The 22,391-nt window shown below is 40.2% G+C and overlaps 1 protein-coding gene across 1 annotated transcript; it reads right to left on the bottom strand.

Moving 5' to 3' along the window:
- Nucleotides 1–1,634: 1,634 nt before the first annotated feature.
- Nucleotides 1,635–10,821, bottom strand: LOC309817780 (RAD52 motif-containing protein 1-like; the record flags this gene model as incomplete). Its single annotated transcript, XM_082682085.1, has 7 exons — nt 1,635–1,736; nt 3,188–3,273; nt 5,301–5,399; nt 6,354–6,522; nt 6,898–7,020; nt 10,166–10,354; nt 10,735–10,821. 7 exons carry the CDS (start codon nt 10,819–10,821, stop codon nt 1,635–1,637), a joined length of 855 nt encoding a protein of 284 aa, XP_082538211.1.
- Nucleotides 10,822–22,391: the final 11,570 nt, after the last annotated feature.

The following is a 22,391-nucleotide window of genomic DNA, read 5'->3' as shown; positions in this document are numbered from 1 at the left end:
AACATTATTATTATAATAAGGTATAACATAGTTAATTTTTGAAAAAGCACATGAGTTCATGGTGATACTCAAAATGAAGTGGGGGAGCTCTTCTGTATAGAATAATGTCAGCTAATAAATGGAAAATGGATGATAGAGTAGGAAAGTGTCATTTTGCAACTATCAATGTAATAATCGATTCAGACAAAGATTATCATTGATGCACAGTTGGGTGAAGAGTTGTTTGAAAGTAGGATCTTCACTGATCCCAAAGTATCACTCCACAGATTATTTATCAATTACTAAGGGGAACAATAACTTTACCATGGAGAGATATGGAAGAAACCACCTTAATCAAGTGATCAAACTTAGCACTGGGCCATCCTGCTGGGATGGACAAATTTCAGCTTCCTCAGGGGGTTCTGTAGGTTCATCTGGGCACCCCAAAAAATCCCTAGGTAGGCTGTCCTCAGGATAAATGGCATCCATACTGGGATCTAAATAATCACCCTGCAACTGTCGTTCTAGACCCTGAGTGTTTTTTTGAAATTGGCCTATAGTTCCAACAATAATTTTGTCAAGCCGTTGATGCTGAACTAGATCTTTCTTCAGGTTTTGGGGTGAAACAATAAACTTCATTGGTGTTGAGCTGTTACTACCTAGAGGTGGAACAAGTATGAACAAATGACTGGTGACCTTCAGCCTCGTCTAGACCTATGTGTTTAGTCTTACTTTTGTGTCGAGAAGGGAGAACCAAGGGCTGATACTGATCCCAGTCTAGCACTGGAACTGCCTCTGGGAGCTTTTGATGTTGGGTTTGCTTGTTATTCAGATCCTGATGTGGAACAGCAAACTGATCTGGCCCTGTAGACAGCTCTCCAACCGAATCCGTGTCCGGGTATGGAACCTCAGTCTCCGTCAACTCCTGATGAGGGGGGGCAAATATCTGGACTGGAGACAAGGACGTTAAGTAATTAAAGCCCACGGCTTCTGCCAGGGGTGTAAGGGCATGGGGCAATTTGGGAAGAGGTTCTGAGGACTGTGAAGACCAAGCCTCTGTCAGCCGCGGGGGGTTGGGGGTCACCTGGACGGGGCCCAGGGCCCACTTTGGAGGCTGAACTGCCTGGACTAGAAGCCACCGTCCTTGCCATGTGAGGAAGAGCCGAGGCAACCAATGGCACAGCCGGGACATAACATGCAGCGGCTCCAGGGGCAGTGACCCAGGCCAGTGAGGAGCCGGAGCCACAACCTGCATCTGAGCTGAACTGCTATGCCAGCGCCGAAGCAACGGCTCACGTTAGCAACCGCGCGCCCCGCCCCCGCCTAACGTCCCTCCCATTATTTATGACGTCTTTAGTTAAGCCACCGTTATTAGGCTCCTGTGGAGATCCAATCCGCGCCACCAGAGGGGGCCTTTCTGCCAGAGTCCCCAGGGCTCAAGTCATCCTTCCCCTTGCAAAGGCGACAATTACCTCCTGCCGGGCCCTCTTCCCAACCCCGCCCTGCCCTCCCTGGCCCCAAACAATGAGGCGGGATGTGGGCTGCAGACCCGAGTGGCCCCAAACTCCAGCAGCCCAGGGGTTGAGGGGGGAGGGAAGGATGCAGAGCTTCCCGAGGAAACCAAAGGACCTGGCATTCTGGGAAATTCAAAAGTGCTAGTCCAGTTCTGGCAATCTGAACTCTTCCTCCTCAAAGCTGAAGTCTGAGAGACATTCCTGCTCCCTTTGGCCACACGGCTGACAAGAAAAGTAGCTGACCTGCAAAATGAGCACCAGTTAGGGTGGCGGGAGGGGAACACACCTTACAATTATTCGAAAATGTTGACATTTCCTGCAAACTCTCAGTATTCACGTCTCATTATTCATACACCACTCTATTATTAGGGGTCACCACTGAATCAGGGATGACTCCAGAACTTCTGAAGGAGGAGTTTGGGCAGGTGAGCAATTCATTCTGGGAAATAGAGTCTAAAACCACGGCCCTTTACATTACTATGGAAAACATCCCCCAACCCAACTTTTCAAAACAGAGCCATTAATCTAGAAAAAAACTACAGTGTCACTTTTCAGAGGTCTACCTTGTGTGCACATATGGAGAAGACACTTAGAATATTAAAGTCAGCATGTTAAGTAATTTTCATGTTAAGTAATTTTCTTGAAATACTGTAACTAGCACTCAGTTTAATTTCTTCACAGTCCTTTTCATAATCTATTTAATTTAATTTTAATTGTCTGGTACACCTTTAACACCTAAACTCCAAGAGAGAAGGAGCTTCACCTTATCTCCACTGCCTAGCACATAATGGTTTCTAAATGGAACTGATTCCAAGATTGGCCTCATTTAGGAGTGGATCTGTTGTTATAATCAGGTTTCCAGAATCTTTAGTATCAATACAGAACCCTTTCCTCTCACATTTCATAGGAAGCTAGACTTCTTAAAGCCCAAACATGGATACGTTTCAAGTTTCCTTGACTGATTTAAATTGAATTTAAATAATTATTTTGTACGGGAAAAACTTTCAAAATTTTTACATTTTTCAGAACATAACCACCTTTTCTTTCTCTACTTTCTTCCCTTCAAAACAAGCTTTGCAACATTGGGGTGAGTTAAATAATCAGAAATCTAGCCAAAAATTAAGCACTCAGTGACATGAAACACATTTTTTGCTCCTTTTAAATAAAAATCCTATATGCAGTACATTAATGTTTTCTTTCAGAGACTACGTTGACCACTTAATCCCTACTTTGACGCATCCATATAACTGGTTTACAGGAAGGTTCTTTGGCAAAATATTTAACACAAGATATATATGAGATGCTGAGATCTGGGTAATATACCTTACTTGAAAGGCATGAATAGTTTTTAAACAGTGTAGCATAATCACACTTAAGACCATAGTTACTTTGTTTCCAAATCCCTGCAATTCTATTTGAGGGGAGTTCTAAAAGGCCTGTGTCTTCTCCTGTGTCCACAACCATAGACGTACACTGGTGGCCCTCAATCCTGCTCTCCAAACTTCAAATAAGGGGCCAGAGACAAGGCCCAGGACTTGGAAAAGTCCTAGAAATTCCCTGCCTCAAAAGCAGTTTCACCTTTTCCTAAGTAAGACAGAACTGAGTAGATATGCTGAAGTCTTCCACATCCTGCTGGTTGTTTTGAATTATGGCTACACTGGCTGTGTACCCCTTGAGATTTTATCTCCACATACTTGAATTAAATCCTGTAGTTCCTCTTCGGTTCTAGCATCTGTGACCTCTTCACAGGGTCTATATGCCACAGCCGTTTTACCACTTTCTGTAATAAAGTTAACAAGGATCAATTCAGAAGTTTTCTTGTTCTAAAACTTCCTATATACAATGGTAGCACCGACTAATTAGACATTCTTTTGACTTCTAAAAACAGAAAATAAGACCATTTTCCTAGAAGTTCCCTCATCTGACACTTCAGTTTTTATTATAATTATTTGTGAAGACATATATAAGAAGTATCAACTTTATGATAAAGTTTTCAAAAACTTTATGATCTTAGAAATAAGAACTAAGGGGATTTCCTGGTGGCACAGTGGTTGGGAATCCGCCTGTCAGTGCAGGGGACATGGGTTCGAGCCCTGGTCTGGGAAGATCCCACAGGCCACGGAGCAACTAGGCCTGTGCGCCACAACTACTGAGCCTGTGCTCTAGGGCTAATGAGACACAACTACTGAAGCCCACGTGCCACAACTACTGAAACCCCAGCACCTAGAGCCCGTGCTCCGCAACGAGAGAGGCCACAGCAATGAGGAGCCCGCACACCACAATGCAGAGTAGCCCCCACTCGCCCCAACTAGAGAAGGCCCATGTGCAGCAACAAAGACCCAACACGGCCAAAAACAAATAATAAATTTATAAAAAAAAAAAAGAAATAAGGAATAAGGACATAGAAATTAAAAGCTGTGGAAACAAAAATGTTCAATCAAAATACAAATAAATAGGAAGGCATTAGGTGGGAGTCAAAGTGAGTTCAAACCTGGGAGAGATACCACTGGACTATAACAGATACTTCCTATTAGAAGCAAGGCAAGTGCCTACTCCTTGGGACCAAAATTCTACCAGATACAATGAACAAAGCTTTGGAGACAGAGACAGAGAGAGGGAGCATTTGAACACTCTACTGGTAGAAACTGGCCCATGTACCCTTTGGACAATACAGCTTTCCTCAAGGCAAGCTAGAGCCACCAGGCTTTTTGGTCTAAGGAGTTTTGGGTACATATAAGGAGTACCTTGGCATATTAGGCACAAACAACCCAGGAATTTAGTTTGGTTCTTAAAGGTTGTTACCCAGAGTTGACAGCTGATGGAGATTCTGCCTGACGACCAGAGAAGTCAAACTTCACTGGAAGGACTGCCCAGGCTGGAAGGCCAAGACCAATCAAGGGTCAACTCTTACAAGCCAATAAGGTCTCTGACAACTTAGCTAGGATTTCTCAGTCTCTAAGCCTGCAGGGCTGTGAAGCCGGGGAGCAATTCAGTTCCGGGAATCTACTAATCATAAAGTTTCCTTTGGGCACAGCCTGTGACATTCTCACCGCTGTATAACTCGATAGGGAACACAATCAACGCTATTCAATAGCATGACCAGTTTCAAGGCTCGCAAAAACATAGCCGATTATTATATAAGAATCACATTCACCCAATACATTAGAAATGAAAACTGAAATTCAACTGATTCCAAAAAGATAGCCTAATAAACACTTCAACAAGAAAACAACGGTAATAATAATAGTCAACATACTTTGTCTGCTTACTATGTTTCAGGCATAGTTCTAAGCTTTTTACATTCATCATCTCATTTACTCTTACAATATCCCCCATTTGGTGGTAAGCTGAATTACTAACCCTATATGCAGATAAAGAAATTGCAGCTTAGAGATATTAAATACCTTCAAATATCTCTGGCTAGAAAAACCTACAATAGGGACAACAACAACAACAACAAAATCTAAGAGACAATGTTAGGACTCAAACACAGGTGTCCAAGGCTTATAATCACTACACTACTCTGTATGATAAGCAAGCAATTGAGGAAGAAGTGGATCAAACACTTTCTGTATGAACTGAGGCAAGTCATTCTACATCTAAACACTGGGGACAATAATATTTGCTGTCGTTCTTCTCATAAATGCCACGAAGAACAAATTTAAGACTGTTGCTGTGAAAGCATATGGGGAATGAAAGAATATGTAATGTTTTAGATAACCATTATATTCATCGAATTAACTTTTCAGATAAGTTTATTTGCTCACTGAAACTGAAGCACTTCAACGACAATCAAAAAAGTCTTACCTAAAAGCACAATCAGTAATCTCTGAAATGCAACTGTCATAGCTTTCTGAATAGCAAGCTTCTGGGTTATCTTCCTTTTCATAAAGAACAATAATGACCCTAAATCCAACCAAAACAGATGAATTTAAAACGCCTATATGAATAACTGATTTCTAGATTATATGTTTAAAACTAAAAATGCATCTGTGATTCTTAGATCATTACCTTAGTGATTAAGGGCAGGCACAACACTGGGCTACGGGTGAATGTCTCCGTTGCAGGTATACCCTGGCATGGCATATTTTTACAGCTCAGATCTATTCTGGAAGTTCCTAAAATACTAGACGGGAAATGCAAACTAAAATCGTGGCAGAAATCTCATATTACAGATTTCAAATGGACAAGCTTAGGCTGCACTGCTACAGACACTGCTCTCCTCTGCGTAAAGGGCTGGACTCATACAGTGAGATAGATTTGGTTGTAGTGCAGATGATCTGGCCTCTCCTCCACCATCACCCACTCACGTGAATGGTGGAGCCTCCTCCACCCCATTCGATAACAGCCCTGCCTCTGACTTAAAACCGTAAGCCCAAGTGCCATGGATTCTAGGAAAAAACTCAGTAGCAATTGGAATCCCCTTTCTAGGGATCTACATTTACTTTTTCCGCTCAGGCCATTTTATAGGAGGCAAAGGACTGAACATTTACACATGAGTTTATTTCAATCTTCAGACAATGATTTTGTTGAGATAACTGAAGGCCAGATTACATGTGTATTTGAAGAATTATTTTAGCACAAAACAAATTATTAACCAAACAAATAATAATAATAACTAATTTTCCCCCCTCCTAAGCTTCTTGGCAGGCAGTGAGTTCTAAAATTCTAAAGTTTAAGGTGCTGTCAGGTATTGCCTAAGATAAAAACCTATATTGTCGGGCAGAAAAGTTCTGCCCAGGGCTTTAGTTGCTTAGAGAAGGTGATGATGTATCTGAAAAGTTGAGTTTCAGAAAGAAAGGAAAAAAGAGAAATCCCACTCCCTCACCTCCCCCCACACACACATACTGGAAAACAGACCTTCCTCCAACTTATCCAAAGGTTCCTCAGCCATGCGAACTCCAGGACTCCAGCACTCGTGGGAGGGCAACACCACCTCTAAAGCACAGAAGACCTTCAGGCTTTGCTTCTGAAGTGGTGTCACAGTATCTTCATTTTCCCTTTCTTCAAGGTTAGAAAGATCCCGAAGCTGTTAGGATTTTGAATTAAAGGCTAGACTTCAACATATTCTGTTGTTAGAAATAAATACCAAACTCCAGCAATCCCAGGTAATAGTTTAGGTATGCTACCCCTTCAAAATCAACTGAGACTTGCAAAGGAATGACTAGATATGGACAACTATTTTTTATGATATACCATAGAAATACTGGAGAAAGTTATGGACACCACCATCCAAGTCATTGAGATTATCACTAATTCTAGGTGGAAGGCCAATGCTCAGATACTTCCATGTGGAAGTCTCTCACATCTCCTCCCCACACCCCTGTTCTATTCTGCTCTCTAAAGTCTAGGAGTTCAATGTTGAAAGGAGTCTGGTTAGTCAAAGAAAATCTACAGAGTTTACCTTGATGATCCTTTTTGACCACCCACGGAAACCAAAGTAGTAATTTGCCAATTCTTGGCATCTGAAGCTCTTTAGGGCAAGCGTATTATGTTGAACCGCCTTATGTCTGGTGCCGAGATGAACCTAAAGACATAAAAGACTTAAAACTATCACAACCCTACATAGAGATTTATTTTGGATATACCTGAGATTTATTAATTCCAATTTCATAGAGTGTTTGTGAAGATTAAGTAGGACATTTTAAGCAATGAGTTCACAGTGAGTCCTAAATAAATGTTATTTATTATTTTTAAGTCAGTACTTTTCTGCATCATTTCCAGTGCCCCTGATTAACAGAAGGTTCCCTGACATCCGGTGGTGAAAGTGATGATGAAGGCATCCAAGGAAGCCCAGCAGAAGCCTATTATGGGCCTGGGGGTAAGCAAAGGAATGGACTGTTTTACTCGTCTCATCCTGTAGCTCCTGCTTGAGAATATGACCTGAAGAGGAGACAAGATGGACCTGCCACTGAATTAGGACCTGAATCTGTAGCACCCCCTCCCCAAGTTACTAACCCCTGTTAGAAGAGGGAATATGTATACCTCTATAAATGTAAATGAAGCAACCAAAAGAATTAGAGGTTCATCTGCATTAACAGGCTTATTTGACAGTGCAAATATTTCCAGTCTTAACTCTCTAAATAACTTACATATTACTGTGGATTTTATACATCACTACTTCTTTCTGAAATGTCTATTTCCATTTGAACAGGGTGTAGTATATAAATTTAGTCATAAAAATTCAAATAATACAAATAAAATCAAAGCATTGTTAATTCTTTGTTGATTTGTTTGTGCATCTTCCTCTGTCACTAGTTTATGAGCTCCTCAGTGCTTGAAGGAACCACATATTATTCTTTCCTTCTTACCAGAAAGAAGAATACATATTGGCATATAATAGAGGAATGATGGTCTGTTGACTGAGTGAATGAATGAGTACATAAGAAAATGAAGTTACTTTCTCCAACTGAAGCTGCCTGCTGGGAAGGAGAAATGAAGATTAATTTTTAAATATTGAGTGTCGCATGGGATGCTAGGCCCTGTACGGTGAGTCATAATGGAGCTGTCGTGGACAATTAGGAAGCTTCAGAAGGGCTTGAGCCCCTGGGTAGTAGAGACAGCTGACATCTGGGATAACCTTGCCACAGGTCTTGCTGGCAAACCTTTCCCTTCATGCTACTAAGAAAAGCTCAGATACATTAGGCCTTTCCTTGGTTTTATTTTAAGATGTTATTCACTTTTCTGTATTTATAAAAAACACAGGGGAAGTAAGATAAGAAGTATGTATACCTGCCAATGAATAAAAGAACACATAATTGGAACTTCCGTGCTGGTGCAGTGGTTAAGACTCCATGCTCCCAATGCAGGGGGCCTGGGTTCGATCCCTGGTCCGTGAACCAGGTCTCACATGTATGCTGCAACGAAGAGTTTGCACACCAAATTTCAGGAGCCTGCAAGCCACAAAAAAAGGAGCCTGCCTACTGCAAGTGGGGAGCCCACATGCCACAACTGGGGAGCCCTTGAGCCGCACCTAAGGAGCTATCTGCTGCAACTGAGATCCAGTGCAAGCAAATAAATAAATAAAATTGAAAAAGAACGCATAAGTAAAGTAGGGAAAAATTTCGGGATTGTGGGTAGTAAACTAAGGCTCTGCATTAAATATACAAATCTAATACGAATGCCCTTTCCTCTCAACTCTATAGTGACTTGGAGAACATTTTCTTCATTACGCTATCAGTGACGGGCTATATGCTGTGAAAATCTCACAACCTACGCTTATGGAATGGTCTTTATGTGCAATATAAGAAAAGTACTCATTACTCACAACTGATACTAAGTAACTGTTTCATAATCTTTCCAGGACCATCTGTCATATCTGAGTGGTACGTGAAATGGTCGCAGGGTCCGCAAATAAAAGCATGTCTGACAAAAATCATTTCAATCCCAGGGAGTACAGCCAGGATTGAAGAGGGTGTTAAACAGGGTACAGAACTGAGAGTTAGTGTACCTGGAGTCACATCTGAGGAGAGTTCTCAGATTCAATAAAGGTGAAATCAGTGAGTAAAGAAATATGGGTGAGAAGAGGCAGCAAGGTCAGTAGGAAGTAGCCAGAGCAAGAAGCCAATCAGAGAAGACACACAATTATAAAGGGAAAGGTCTGGGAAGTCTAAGCCTCACTCCCTTATTCAGAGGAATTGAAAAGGCCCTGAACATAATGAAATGTTAATTCTGGGAAGGTAAAACTGGACGGCATGTTAATATGGAATAAGGTTTCTACAATGCACTAAAGAATATTTACCCATTTTCTGGAATCTGAAGTGAGTTCTTAATAGGCAGTTTGAGAGTGATGATGATGATGAAGCCTCCTTTATCTTACATCTGACAAAAGTTTGTCAAGCTTGGGACTTCGCTGTTGGCACACTGGTTAAGAGTCTGGGTGCCAATGCAGGGGACACGGGTTCGATCCTTGTCCGGAAAAATCTCACATGCCGCAGAGCAACTAAGCCCGTGTGCCACAACTACTGGGCCTGTGCTCTAGAGGCCGTGAGGCACAACTATTGAAGCCCGTGTGCCTAGAACCCGTGCTCCACAACAAGAGAAGCCGTCGCGATGAGAAGCCCATGCACTGCAACGAAGAACAAACTCCGCTCGCCGCAAATAGAGAAAGCCGGCATGCAGCAACAAGACCCAACACAGACAAAAATAAATAAATAAATTCATTAATTAATTAGAAAAATTTTTGTCAACTTCACATATTTAAAATCCACATAAATGTATATATAAGTAAGATTCTTGTGAAGATTTCTTAAATTAAGGGGCAGCAGAAAATGCCATGGGGTTTAACATCAGTTAAGTTTGGGTTTGGCCTGTAGTTTCCACGTTTACTGTCATGAACCTTAAGTAAGTCACTTAAGCATCCTGAGTTCGAGTTTCTTCATCTAAAAAAAAAGAAAGAAACAACTGGGGAACTGGGGGAACAGTGGAGCAGTGCATGTGAGAGCATTCTGTACACCACAGTGCTGTACAAACGCTGGCCATTATTTTTGTTTGTCGGTTTGTTTGTTTTTTCCCTGGTATCTTAGTTCCCAGACCAGGGGTTGAACCCGGGCCCTCAGCAGTGAAAGTGCAGAGTCCTAACCAGTGGACCACCAGGGAATTCCCGATGGCCTATTAGTTTTAAATTCAGCACTTCATCCCAGTAGAGCGAAGAATTCCACATTTGGACCCACCTTCACTGGAGATGTGTGAAAAAGCTGCTTCTGGTCGCATGGCTTTTGGGCTCTGTGGGCATCCCTTGCTGAGTAAAACTTGATGATGGCAGAGAACCCAGGACCTCCCACTGCTGCGTTTGGGAAGAGTCGGACCGAATACAGAAGGCCAAACTGAGAGAAGACTGTAAACAGAGAATGTTTTAGGGTGGTCTCACACTAAGTAAGTGCAGTAAATTTCAGGCCTAGGAAACCAAACCGCCCATTCCTTTATATTGCCCCAGCCCTTCACCACAGGCAACTGTGGTGAGCCTGTAACTCCAAACACTTCTCATTTCATGAACAAGGTTCCGTCTGAAATCCTAAGCTTCGAGAAGTATTAGGAGGCAATTCCTTCTGTTGGGGACTAACTCTCAAAAATCTATGGGGGTGAGCTGACTGCTCAGGTCGTCTCTAGGACTAAGATTCCTCTCAGCAGAGACCACAGGCAGATGAGGTACTGAAGCAGTACCCCGGGGCGCCCAGTTACTGGGGCACGGGGTGTCTTCCTCCACCCTTCCCTCCCCTCCGGCTCGGCTCAATTGCAAAGCCTCGGGGGTGGGTCCAGAGCTCAGCTCCCACACCAGCAAGGTTTTGTCACCCTCAATGGGAACCGCAAAAGGTACCAACTGCACCATCCCACCGTCACCGCACGTGCGCTGCTCGGGGAGCAAGTGGACTACGCTTGCGCACGCGCACCCGTGCTTTTTAAATACTTAGTGGCAATAAATCTAATATATAGAAAAATAGTTCAAAGCCCCTGAGTGCTTTGTGAATAGAAAAGCTTGAGATTCAGAGCAAGTTCAGAGCTTGACTGTCTAAGAATAAATTAGCTCTCCATTCCATTAGAAGGGCTAGGTAGCAGCTTCTGGTTATGGAATCCGAAACTCTCAGGCTCCAAATAGGACATAAAACAGCATCACTTGTACTCTTTATAAAATTGCAGAAACAAACAAAATAAACAAAACTATATTTACACCTGTCCTATAAGACAAAGGGTACTTGAGACCTAATGTATATAAAATCAGTTTACAAACTGTGATGCACTATATCAATAAGTTCTCATTTGCAGAGAGCACATCATAGGATATGAGGCCATTAATGTTAATTCCCTTCTGTAGGACATGGAAAGGAGACGTGACCCATGAGCCCCCCCCCCCCAGCAAACTGAGGGCTGGCGAATAAGCCAGAACTGCAAACAGTCCTGATTGCTTTGAGCGCCCCCCCATCCCCGCCGCAAACCGGGGGCATGCAAATAAGCCAGAGTTGTGAACAGTTCTGAATGCTTCGAGCGCCCCCCCCCCCCCCGGCAAACCGGGTGCCTGCAAAAGAAGCATTGAGTGCTTTGGGCACTGATCCATGAGATGTCCTCAGTATAATCAGTGGTGGGAACGCAAGGAAATGTCCTTGTGCTACTTCAGTATAATCAAAATAATGGTGGAAACTTTGTGCTGTTCTTGCGCTCAAGGACGAAGCATGGCAAGTGCTCACGAAAGCCAATTATTGCTTGTATAATTAATAAAAACATAGGTTGCTGCTTTGGCACTTCTGAAATGTTAAGAAAACAAGTCTTAAAGTGTAAATCTAGATAATGCTTTAATAAAAGTTACCACAGCAAGACAGACGGCGCTGTTTTGCCTGAGGGAGCAGCAGCCCTCTCCTGCTGTTTGGCACAATTCATCTCGTGTGATGAGCTTACTTTCGGCCCTGTCCTAAGAAACTACAATATTTGACGCCCGAACAGGGACCTGAAGGTAAGTAAGTAATCGCGTGATCGCGGGACCGAAGGGGAAATTGGTCTACTCAGAGTAAGCGAAACCTTCGGCAACAGTAGAGTAACTGTAATGGGGAATTCCCATTCAGTAGAATTCCAATATAGTAAACTCCTGAAACAGTTATTATGGAGTTCAGGAGTAAAAGTGAAACAGGAATCTTTTGATGAATTGTTTGCACTGGTACGTAAACATTGTTACTGGTTTCAACCTACTGGTCACAACCAGTTAAATTTAAAAGTTTGGAAACAGGTTATGCGAGCCTTAAGAAGAGCTCATCAACATGGAGACCCTATATCTGTCCGTGTTTGGTCTCTTTGTAAATTAATTTCCCTTGCCCTGAAACCATTACAATCGGAAACGAAAAGTGACAATGGGGCGCGTCCTCAGCGTCCGAATTCTGCTCCCCATCATTCTGCTGCTTTTCGTACTTTGTTTCGTGAGTCTCCTATAGAGGACCTTCCTCCGCCCTCTCCTCCCCTTGTGTCTGAGACGAGAGAGAATTTTTCGGATTCCAGTGATGAAGGGGCTTTTTATGATGGTAATAAAGATCGGGAGCAGGTTAGCAAACAAAATGAAATGCCACTTTCTCAACAGAATGAGATTTCTGACATACCTTCAAATTTAAAAAATTTGATGACTAAACTGGGAGAAAATAAAAGCAATACTACTACTCCTTCACATCACGAGCCATGTCCTATTATTCCTTCGGCTCCTCCTTTAGAATTAGCAGCTTATCCTGTTGGAGCCTCTCGTCAGTTTCGCTTTCCTCTAAAACCTGAATCTAATAGAATATTGTTGGAAGAAGAGATGAATAAACAAGAAAAGCAATATTCTAAATCATTTTTTGCTTTCCCTATTGTTAGACAAGCTATGCCTGCTAATGATCAATTTCCGAATGGATGTGTAAATGTTGATTATAACCATCATGATATAAAAATTTTAAAAATGTTAAAAGAAGCCATTAATGCATATGGGATGCATTCTAATTATGTTCAAGGACTTTTGTCTGGGTATGCTACTGAAAACATGTTAATTCCTCATGATTGGGAAGCGATTGCCAAAACTGTTCTTGAACCTGGACAATATATGCAGTTTAAAACTTGGTGGAGAGAGGAAACTGAAACCATGGCAAGGACTAATGCGGTCCGCAATCCTCCAGGGCCACTTTTAGATGAATTAATAGGAGCAGATGCATTTAGTAATCTACAAGCTCAAACTCAATTTGATGATTTACGAATCATTCAAATACGTATGTGTTCTTTACGAGCATGGTTACGAGTGGAACCCCCTAGAAAAACAGCACAATCTTTTACTAAGTTAATGCAAGGGCCTGGTGAGCCTTACACTGATTTCTTGTCTAGACTGCGTGCAGCCATTCAAAGAGCTGTAGCACAAACAGACATGCAAGATTTATTATTACAATCTTTGGCTTTTGAGAATACAAATTCTGAATTCCAGAAGGCATTGCGGCCTTTACAACTGGGCTGTAAACGCTCCAGTTGAGGAGTATATAAAAGCTTGCCATGATATTGGATCTCCTACTTATCAGGCCAATTTACTTGCAGCTGCCATAAATGAAGGGTTGAAAGATAATCGTATTAAATGTTACAATTGTGGAAAGTATGGACATGTGATGCGAGATTGTCGAAAAGGGCAAGGCCAGATATCAAAACAGGTTAAGAATGAGCAGCTACCTGGTATGTGTCACCAATGTGGTAAAGGACGACACTGGGCTAATAAGTGCCGTTCAAAAAGGAATAAGTTAGGAAATCTTTTGCCTCCACGAGATAATGTCTCGGGAAACGGGAAGCTAGGCCCAATCCGGGGCCACAACAACAATACGGGAAAAGTGACAGTAAACTCTCAACAGTATCCAGTAAGCAATGCCAGCTTTTATCAGACATTACAGGACAGTCTCAACCTCGGCTCTTAGTTACTGATCTCATGCACGCTACCAGCGGCAATGCTGCCGTTGACTTAATTGCTCCTCGAGATTGTATCCTTACGCCAGCAGGAGGAGTACACAAATTAGCTACAGGAATTTATGGCCCTATACCTGCAGGAATGGTGGGACTATTATTAGGACGAAGTAGTTTGACTCTGCAGGGTGTAACAGTTCATACTGGAGTTATTGATGAGGATTATAATGGAGAAATTTCTATTATGATTTCTGTTTCAAAATCTATAGAATTTAATAAGGGACAAAGAATTGCTCAATTGTTACTGTTACCATATGTAAAACAAGCAGCCGCCCCCGTAAAGCGTACAGGGGGGTTCGGCAGCACGGGAAAAAATGTTTTTTGGCAATCCTTTCTCAATGACCAACGTCCTCAATTAACGATTACTTTTAATAATAATGTAAAATTTACGGGTCTTGTTGATACGGTAGCTGATGTGTCTATAATAAAACAGTCTGAATGGCCTTCATATTGGCCTTTAGAAAAGGTGGAAGTTACTTTTACAGGAATAGGAACATTGCATATGATTTGGCGCAGTAAGGAATTCTTGGGATGTAAAGGCCCGGAAGGACAAAAAGCTGTGTTGCAACCATATGTGGCCAATATTGGAATTAATTTATAGAGAAGAGATATACTACAACAATGGGGAACCTCTGTCTCCATACCAACAATTTCCCCTGAAACAATGCAAATGATATCAAATAAGGAATATGATTATTCGCAATTAAATGCTACTGAACCCCAATATGTAACTAAAATGGGAAAAGATTATACTGGGCTTGGATATCCAAATTTAGTGTAGGGGCCACTGCTCAAAAATTTGCATTACCATTAAAATGGTTGAAAGATAACCCTATATGGACGGAGCAGTGGCCCTTAACTCAAGAAAAATTACAAGCATTACACCAATTAATACAAAAACAATTAATAGCAGGACATATTAAAATATCCACTAGCCCTTGGAATTCACCTGTTTTTATAATTAAGAAAAAATTAGGTAAATGGAGAATGTTGACAGATTTACAAAAAATTAATGAGATTATTCAACCTATGAGGGCATTGCAATCTAGAATTCCATCTGCTGCAATGCTCCCTCGCAATTGGGAACTTATAATTATAGATTTAAAAGACTGTTTTTTTACTATACCATTACAATCTCAAGATTGTGAAAGATTTGCATTTACTGTACCAGCCTTAAATCAAGAACATCCAGCTCAAAGAATTCAATGGAAAGTTCTCCCTCAGGGGATGTTAAATAGTCCAACTATATGCCAATTTTTTGTTAATCAGCCTCTGGAGGAATTACGTCACATGTATCCTGAGGCACGTATTCTTCATTATATGGATGACATTTTATTTGCTCATCCTCATCAACAAACATTACAGCAGATGTTACAACAAGCAGAGTTAAAATTTAAAGAATGGGGTTTACAGATAGCTCCTGAAAAAATTCAAAAATGTGCTCCCTGACAATATCTTGGACAAATTGTAACCAATACTCAGATTATTCCTCAAAAAGTACAAATTAGATGAGATTCTCTTGTAACATTAAATAATTTTCAAAAATTATTAGGAGATATTAATTGGTTACGTCCTAGGAATTCCTAGTAGGAATTCCTACTTATAAGTTACAAAATTTATTTCACACCTTAGAGGGCGATCCAACATTAAATAGTTACCGTAAACTTTCTCCCCAGGCTGAACAAGAACTTAAATGGACAGAAAAACATATACATGATGCACAATTGGATCAGATTGAGTCTCTGGATCATTTACGACTTATTGTATTTCATACTCCTCATTCTCCTACTGGTTTACTACAACAACAAGATAATCTCATAAAATGGATATTTTCAGCTCATAAAGCTCAAAAGAAATTGCAATCTTATGTACAAAAATAGCTGATATTATTATTAAACGTAGGTTACGATTAAGGCAACTATGTGGTCAGGACCCACATAAACTTATAGTCCCTTTTTCAAACAAAAAAATACAAACTCTTTCAACTAGAGGATAACTGACAAATTGCCTGTGCTCATTATATAGGTAAAATACATAATCATTATCCTTCTGATAAACGTTTACAGTTTTTGAAAAAGACTAATTGGATTTTGAAAAACATAGTTCAATTAGATCCTGTTATAGGACCAACTTTTTTTACTGATGCCAATAAAACGGGAAAAACAGGATATGCTAACAGTCATGATCATAAGGTGTTACAATCTCCATATGTTTCAATTCAAAAAACAGAACTATTTGCTATAATACTATTGTTACAAGATTATCCAATTGCTCTTAATATAATTACAGATTCTCAATATATGAAATTTACAGTTAAAAGTATTAAAACAGCTTTTATCCCAGATAATGGATCAGAACTGCATTCTTTATTTTTGCAAATACAACATATAATTAGACTACGTACTACACCACTTTATATTACTCATATTCGTGCTCATACTCATTTACCCGGTCCATTGGTAGATGGAAATGATTTTATTGATACTTTAGTGAGTACTATACAATTAGCTACAGCAGAACATCATAGATAACATACTAATGCCAGAGGATTAAAAAATAAATTTAATCTTACATGGAAACAAACAAAAACTATTCTCCGTACATGCCTGCAATGTGCTGCTATTAATCAACCTTATTTGAATATTGGAGTTAACCCTAAAGGCTTATCTGCTAATACTATCTGACAAATGGATGTAACTCAATATCGTGGTTTTAGAAAGTTAAAATATATTCATAATTCTGTAGATACCTACTCTCATTTCTCATGGGCAACTCCATTATCTTCTGAAAGCTGATGCTGTAATAACTCATTTATTAGAAGCTTTTGCTGTTATGGGAATTCCCGACAGCATAAAAACTGATAATGCTTCTGCATATCATTCTCAAAAATGTCAGACATTTTTGCCACACATAATATACAACATGTTACAGGTATCCCAGGAAACAGTACGGGACAAACGGTTATTGAACGACAAAACCACACTTTGAAAAAAAATGCTTATAAAACAAAAAGGGGGAGATGAGGTACAAAGACTTGCTTTATTTACTCTTAATTTTTTAAATCATGGAGAAGATGATGTTAGTGCAGCTGACAGACATTGGACAAAAACAAGTACACAAGAACTTAGACAGCCTGTTTTTATATTAAATGAAAATACTAACACTTGGGAACCTGGCGAGGTTCTTCGTTGGGGCCGAGGATATGCTTTTGTTTCTAAAGGAGCTGAATCCTATTGGGTGCCAGCTAAGAAGATAAAGCTTCGGGATGGCAACTAAGCGTAGCCTTGATGTGATGGGAATGACGAAGGGATGTGCGGAGATGGATGTGAGCAAGAGAGCATTCCGTGTGCCGTTGGATCAAACAAAGAGGGCGTCTCCATTGACTTGGGGGTAAGTGAAAAAGTTTGCAGACACTGCTGAAAATCTTGTCATTTCACAGGGTAAACCCCTCACTAGCACCAATCTTTTTGTAGCTATATTGGCAATGTTGTCTGCACAGGTAATAAGCATATCAGCCAATGAGATAAATTGTACTAACTACACTTATTGGACTTATATACCTAACCCTCCTCTTAATATGGGGGTTACCTGGTGGGATGCCCTAATTCTTGTGTATGTAAATGAGTCTGGATGGTTGCCTGGTCCTTTTGATGATAGAGGCCCTTTGAAGCCAGAAGAAGAAGGAAGGATAATAGAAAATTACACTGTGGGTGTTAATGGACCTCCTATTTGTATGGGAAAGGGAGATCATTGTCTCAAAATGAATCATCAGGCATGGTTAAGTGTTGTCAAAAATGAAAGCAGATATCATGGGTTATATCTTTTGAGTGCTTATAGTTTTAAAATTTTAATTTCACTCTTAATGAAAATGTTTCCACATCTTACCTGCCTCCATGCCAGGTGCCTCTTGTGGATCGATTATCGGATTGGGTCCATTGGACTCAATGCCGAGGAGAAATGGCTCGGGTTCTTGTTAATACTTCTTGGGGAAGCGTCACTGATTGGAGCCCTTTTGGCTCCGCCCAAGGAAAAAAGGGTTTGAAGGATTTATACTGGCATAAAGAAGATAACACTATTTATAGCGATACTATTAATGATACCATAGTATGACATGCTGGAGGGTTTTCTCCTCCTGGTCCTCATTTAAATGGATATCCTATCCAAAAGAACTTGTGGAAGCTTATGGCAGCTCTGAGAAAGATTAATGCCTGGGTAGGACATATGGTTAATAAATCTGAAAATCATAGTTTGATTTTTCATAAAGATGTTACTCGGTATACTCGTAGTTGTGTGAAATTACCTTATATATTGTTAAAGGGACCAGCTGTATGGAATGAGACTCAAGGTATTATAATGTGTAAAAATTGCTCTCTGTATACCTGTATTAACTCTAGTATATCTTTTAACATATCTACTGAAAGTTTGTATATCTTAGGAGCTCGGACAGGTCTTTGGCTTCCTGTCAGTCTTGGAAGGGAATGGTAAAAATCTCTTCCTATGGCTGTTTTGCAATATTTAGTTGATGCATTAAAAAGAAGTAAAAGATTTGTAGGAATGTTGATTGCCGCTCTCATGGGTATTATAGCCATGACAGCTTCTACTGCAGGATTGCTAATGCTCATTATAATAATAATTATATGTTTAATTGTAGTTCGACGACGAGTGAAAGCTACCCGCCATGCAACATCGCAACAAGCTGCTGTGTTTTCCTTGATACTGCACAAGCTGCAAATAATTCCATGTAGTTTAGTACCGAGAGTAATGCTGCCGTGTTCTCCTTGATGCTACAAAAACTATAAAACAAAAAGGGGGAAATGTAGCGGGATAACTGAGGACATGGAAAGGAGACGTGACCCATGAGCCCCACCCCCCAAGCAAACTGAGGGCTGGCGAATAAGCCAGAACTGCAAACAATCCTGATTGCTTTGAACCCCCCCCCCCCCGGAAAACAGGGGGCATGCAAATAAGCCAGAGTTGTGAACAGTTCTGAATGCTTCGAGCGCCCCCCCCCCGGCAAACCGGGTGCCTGCAAAAGAAGCATTGAGTGCTTTGGGCACTGATCCATGAGATGTCCTCAGTATAATCAGTGGTGGGAACGCAAGGAAATGTCCTTGTACTACTTCAGTATAATCAAAATAATGGTGGGAACTTTGTGCTGTTCTTGCGCTCAAGGACGAAGCATGGCAGGTGCTCACGAAAGCCAATTATTGCTTGTATAATTAATAAAAACATAGGTTGCTGCTTTGGCACTTCTGAAATGTTAAGAAAACAAGTCTTAAAGTGTAAATCTAGATAATGCTTTAATAAAAGTTACCACAGCAAGACAGACGGCGCTGTTTTGCCTGAGCGAGCAGCAGCCCTCTCCTGCTGTGCTTTGGCACAATTCATCTCGTGTGATGAGCTTACTTTCGGCCCTGTCCTAAGAAACTACAACACCCTTCCCCCATCCATTCGTTTCTCTTGTTCCTTTATGTATGCGGTCAGTTACATTATTAAGCTAACAATGTAACTGAGCTATTATTAGCTTAATAATGTAAACAAGAATCTGATTTTTAGCAAGGGGGTAGTTCTTAGAAACTTAGGGAGCTGGAACTCTGAATGTATGAATTAAAATAATGCAATTACATCATGAATTTTAAAATTTATCATCATTGATTAAAAATTAAAATATTAAATTAAAAATTTATTATCCCGCAATGGAGACTCACCACAACGTGTGACGTCTGTCAGGCATCCACTATCACAACGCAGCTTGACTGTCTTTCAGACAACCTCAATAATATTTTTAAATTAGTAGAGGCAGCAGGCCATACGGCTAGGTAAGAACCTATAAATGGAAACACAGGTAATTAAATTCGTGGTAAAAGAGTTACTTGGGTAGGTAGAAGAGGTAGGCCAAGACCACAGACCAGTGCAAAAAGGAGTTCTTGGGGCATATGGACTGGAGAACTGGATAGGGGCCGGTTGGCCAATTGCTGCTCTTGACTGTTGTAAATAAATATAGAGGAGGAGAGAGGTGCCCAACAGAAGGACTAAGATGGTAGTACATATAGTATGCCTAGAAAAAAGGGAATAGGGATTAGAATTGGGTGACACTGATCTGTAGTTTAAATCCAAAGTATTTCCTTCCAACCTGAAAGCCTCACTTTGGGTTGAGACTACACAGGAAGAAGGCAGACTTCTAAGAAGAGTCTGAATAAGACTGTTCCTTTTGGAATCCCTTTCTCAGTTCCTATTTGTGACTAGTAATATATTAGAAATTATTCTAGTAATAAAACAGCATCGTGTGGTTAAACAATAACAGAGGTCACTTCGGCCAAATCGGGACAAAAGGAACATTCCAAAGAATAACATTATTATTATAATAAGGTATAATATAGTTAATTTAAAAAAAGCACATGAGTTCATAATCATACTCAAAATGAAAGTGGGGGGTGCTCTTCTTTATAAAATAATGTCAGCTAATAAATGCAAAAGGAATGATAGAATTTGAAAGTGTCATTTTGCATCTAACAATGTAATAATAGATTCAGACAAGGATTATGACTGATGCACAGCTGGGTGAAGAGTTGTTTGAAAGTAGGATCTGCAGTGACCCCAAAGTATCACGCCACATATTATTTTTCAATTACCAAGGGGAACAATAACTTTACAGTGGAGAGATATGGAAGATACCACCTTAATCAAGTGATCAAACTTAGCACTGGGCCACCTGAAGTGATGAAGTATGAAGACTACATCACCTATATAGTATTTTTCCCCCAAAAGTTTACTTTGAATTTAATGAGGAAACGGACAAATCCAGACTGTGGGGCAATTTACAAGACAACTGGCTTAGACTCTTCAAGAATGCCAATGTCATAAAAGACCAAGAACAAAAATAGAAGGGAAATATTGTAGATTAAAGGAAACAAAGACAAGACATGCAATGCCTAATCTTATTTGGATCCTGTATCAAAGCAAAACACACTTAAAGAATGTTATTGGATTCTGGCCAAGAAGAAGTAACAAGGACCAATTTAACCTTGCACCTGAAGCAATGAAAAAATAAGACAGAACATATGAAAAAACACTTTTCAAGAAACTGGACCTCAGGCAATAAAGTTCAGTAATCCCCAGGAGATGGGAAATAAATGAAATGATCCCTATAATTGCCCTAATTTACTTCTCTGAGAGAGTTTCCAGGTCACAGTACAGGGAAGAGAAGTCCAGGCAGAGACGGGTGGATTCCCTGACTGAGGAAATGGAGCTGAGATTCTGGGAAAACCAAGGTAACTAGAGTTCAAAAAGCAGAGTATCAGAGACAAAAGAAGTGCACAGACAAAGAACTCTGGAGATATGCAGAGGGATCTCTTGAGAATTCAACAAAGTATTTGTCAGTACATTTGTGTGAGGAATTACTTGATGCCAGGAAAAGAACCACATGAAAGGATTAATAATAAGAATAACTGGATATCACACAGGGTTGTAGGAATAGTACCTGTTCTTACAAGTCAGACTGGAAAACCTCATGATACTCAGAAAGGACTTGTCTCAGTAGTTGCAAATAATGAGCTCCAGACTGAAGGCTACTTGGACTCCTACCCAACGAATCTTAAAAGGTAGACCTAAAAGAATAAAATTGTTTTGAGTAACTTAATTTCACCTAAAACAAATCCCAAGCATTTTACAGGAATATAAATATATATAGCACACAATAAACTAAAACTCACAATATCCGGGATCATATGAAAAATTGCCAACCATGCAAAGAAGTAGGAAAATATGCCCCATAGTGAGGAGAAAAGGCAATCAATCAAAACTAACCCATAATCTATACAGATGTTAGAATTGGCAGAAAAGAACATTTAAAATGTTATTATACCTGAAGTAAAGTTATTATAACTGTATTTCATATGTTAAAAAACGTAGACTAAAAACTGAAAATGTTAAATAAGTACAGGCATGGAAAAGGTAAAAGATACCAAAATTGAGCTTCTAGCGATTAAAAACAATGTCTAAATTAAAAATATATTGAACGAGGTTGATGGCTGATTAGACACTGCAGAAGAAAGTGTCACTGAACATTAAGGCATAGTAATAGAAACTATCCAAAATGAAACAAAAAGAGTAACAAAACTCAACAACAACAAAACTGAATAAAGCATCAGTGAGCTGTGGAACAACTTCAAGTGGCCTAATACATGTGTACTTAGAGTCCATGAAGGAGAGGAGAAATGCAAAAATTTGAAAAAATAATAGCCAAAATTTTTCCAAATTGGTAAACACTATAAAGCCTCAAAGTCAAGAAGATCAATGAACTTTAAGCATAAGAAACATGGACAAAACTACACAAAGGCACAAAAAATAATCAAATTGCTCAAAACCAGCAATAAAGAGAAAAATTTAAAAGCAGCCAGAGGAAAAAACTACACAATACATGCAGAGGAAGAAAGAAAACAAAGACAGCAGAAT

This window comes from Grampus griseus (genome assembly GCF_964374135.1).
Source record: "Grampus griseus genome assembly, contig: HAP1_SCAFFOLD_158, whole genome shotgun sequence".
In the NCBI taxonomy this organism is placed as follows: domain Eukaryota; kingdom Metazoa; phylum Chordata; class Mammalia; order Artiodactyla; family Delphinidae; genus Grampus; species Grampus griseus.
The sequence above is the reverse complement of the archived record's forward strand: the minus strand, read 5'-3'. Positions and strand labels throughout refer to the sequence as shown.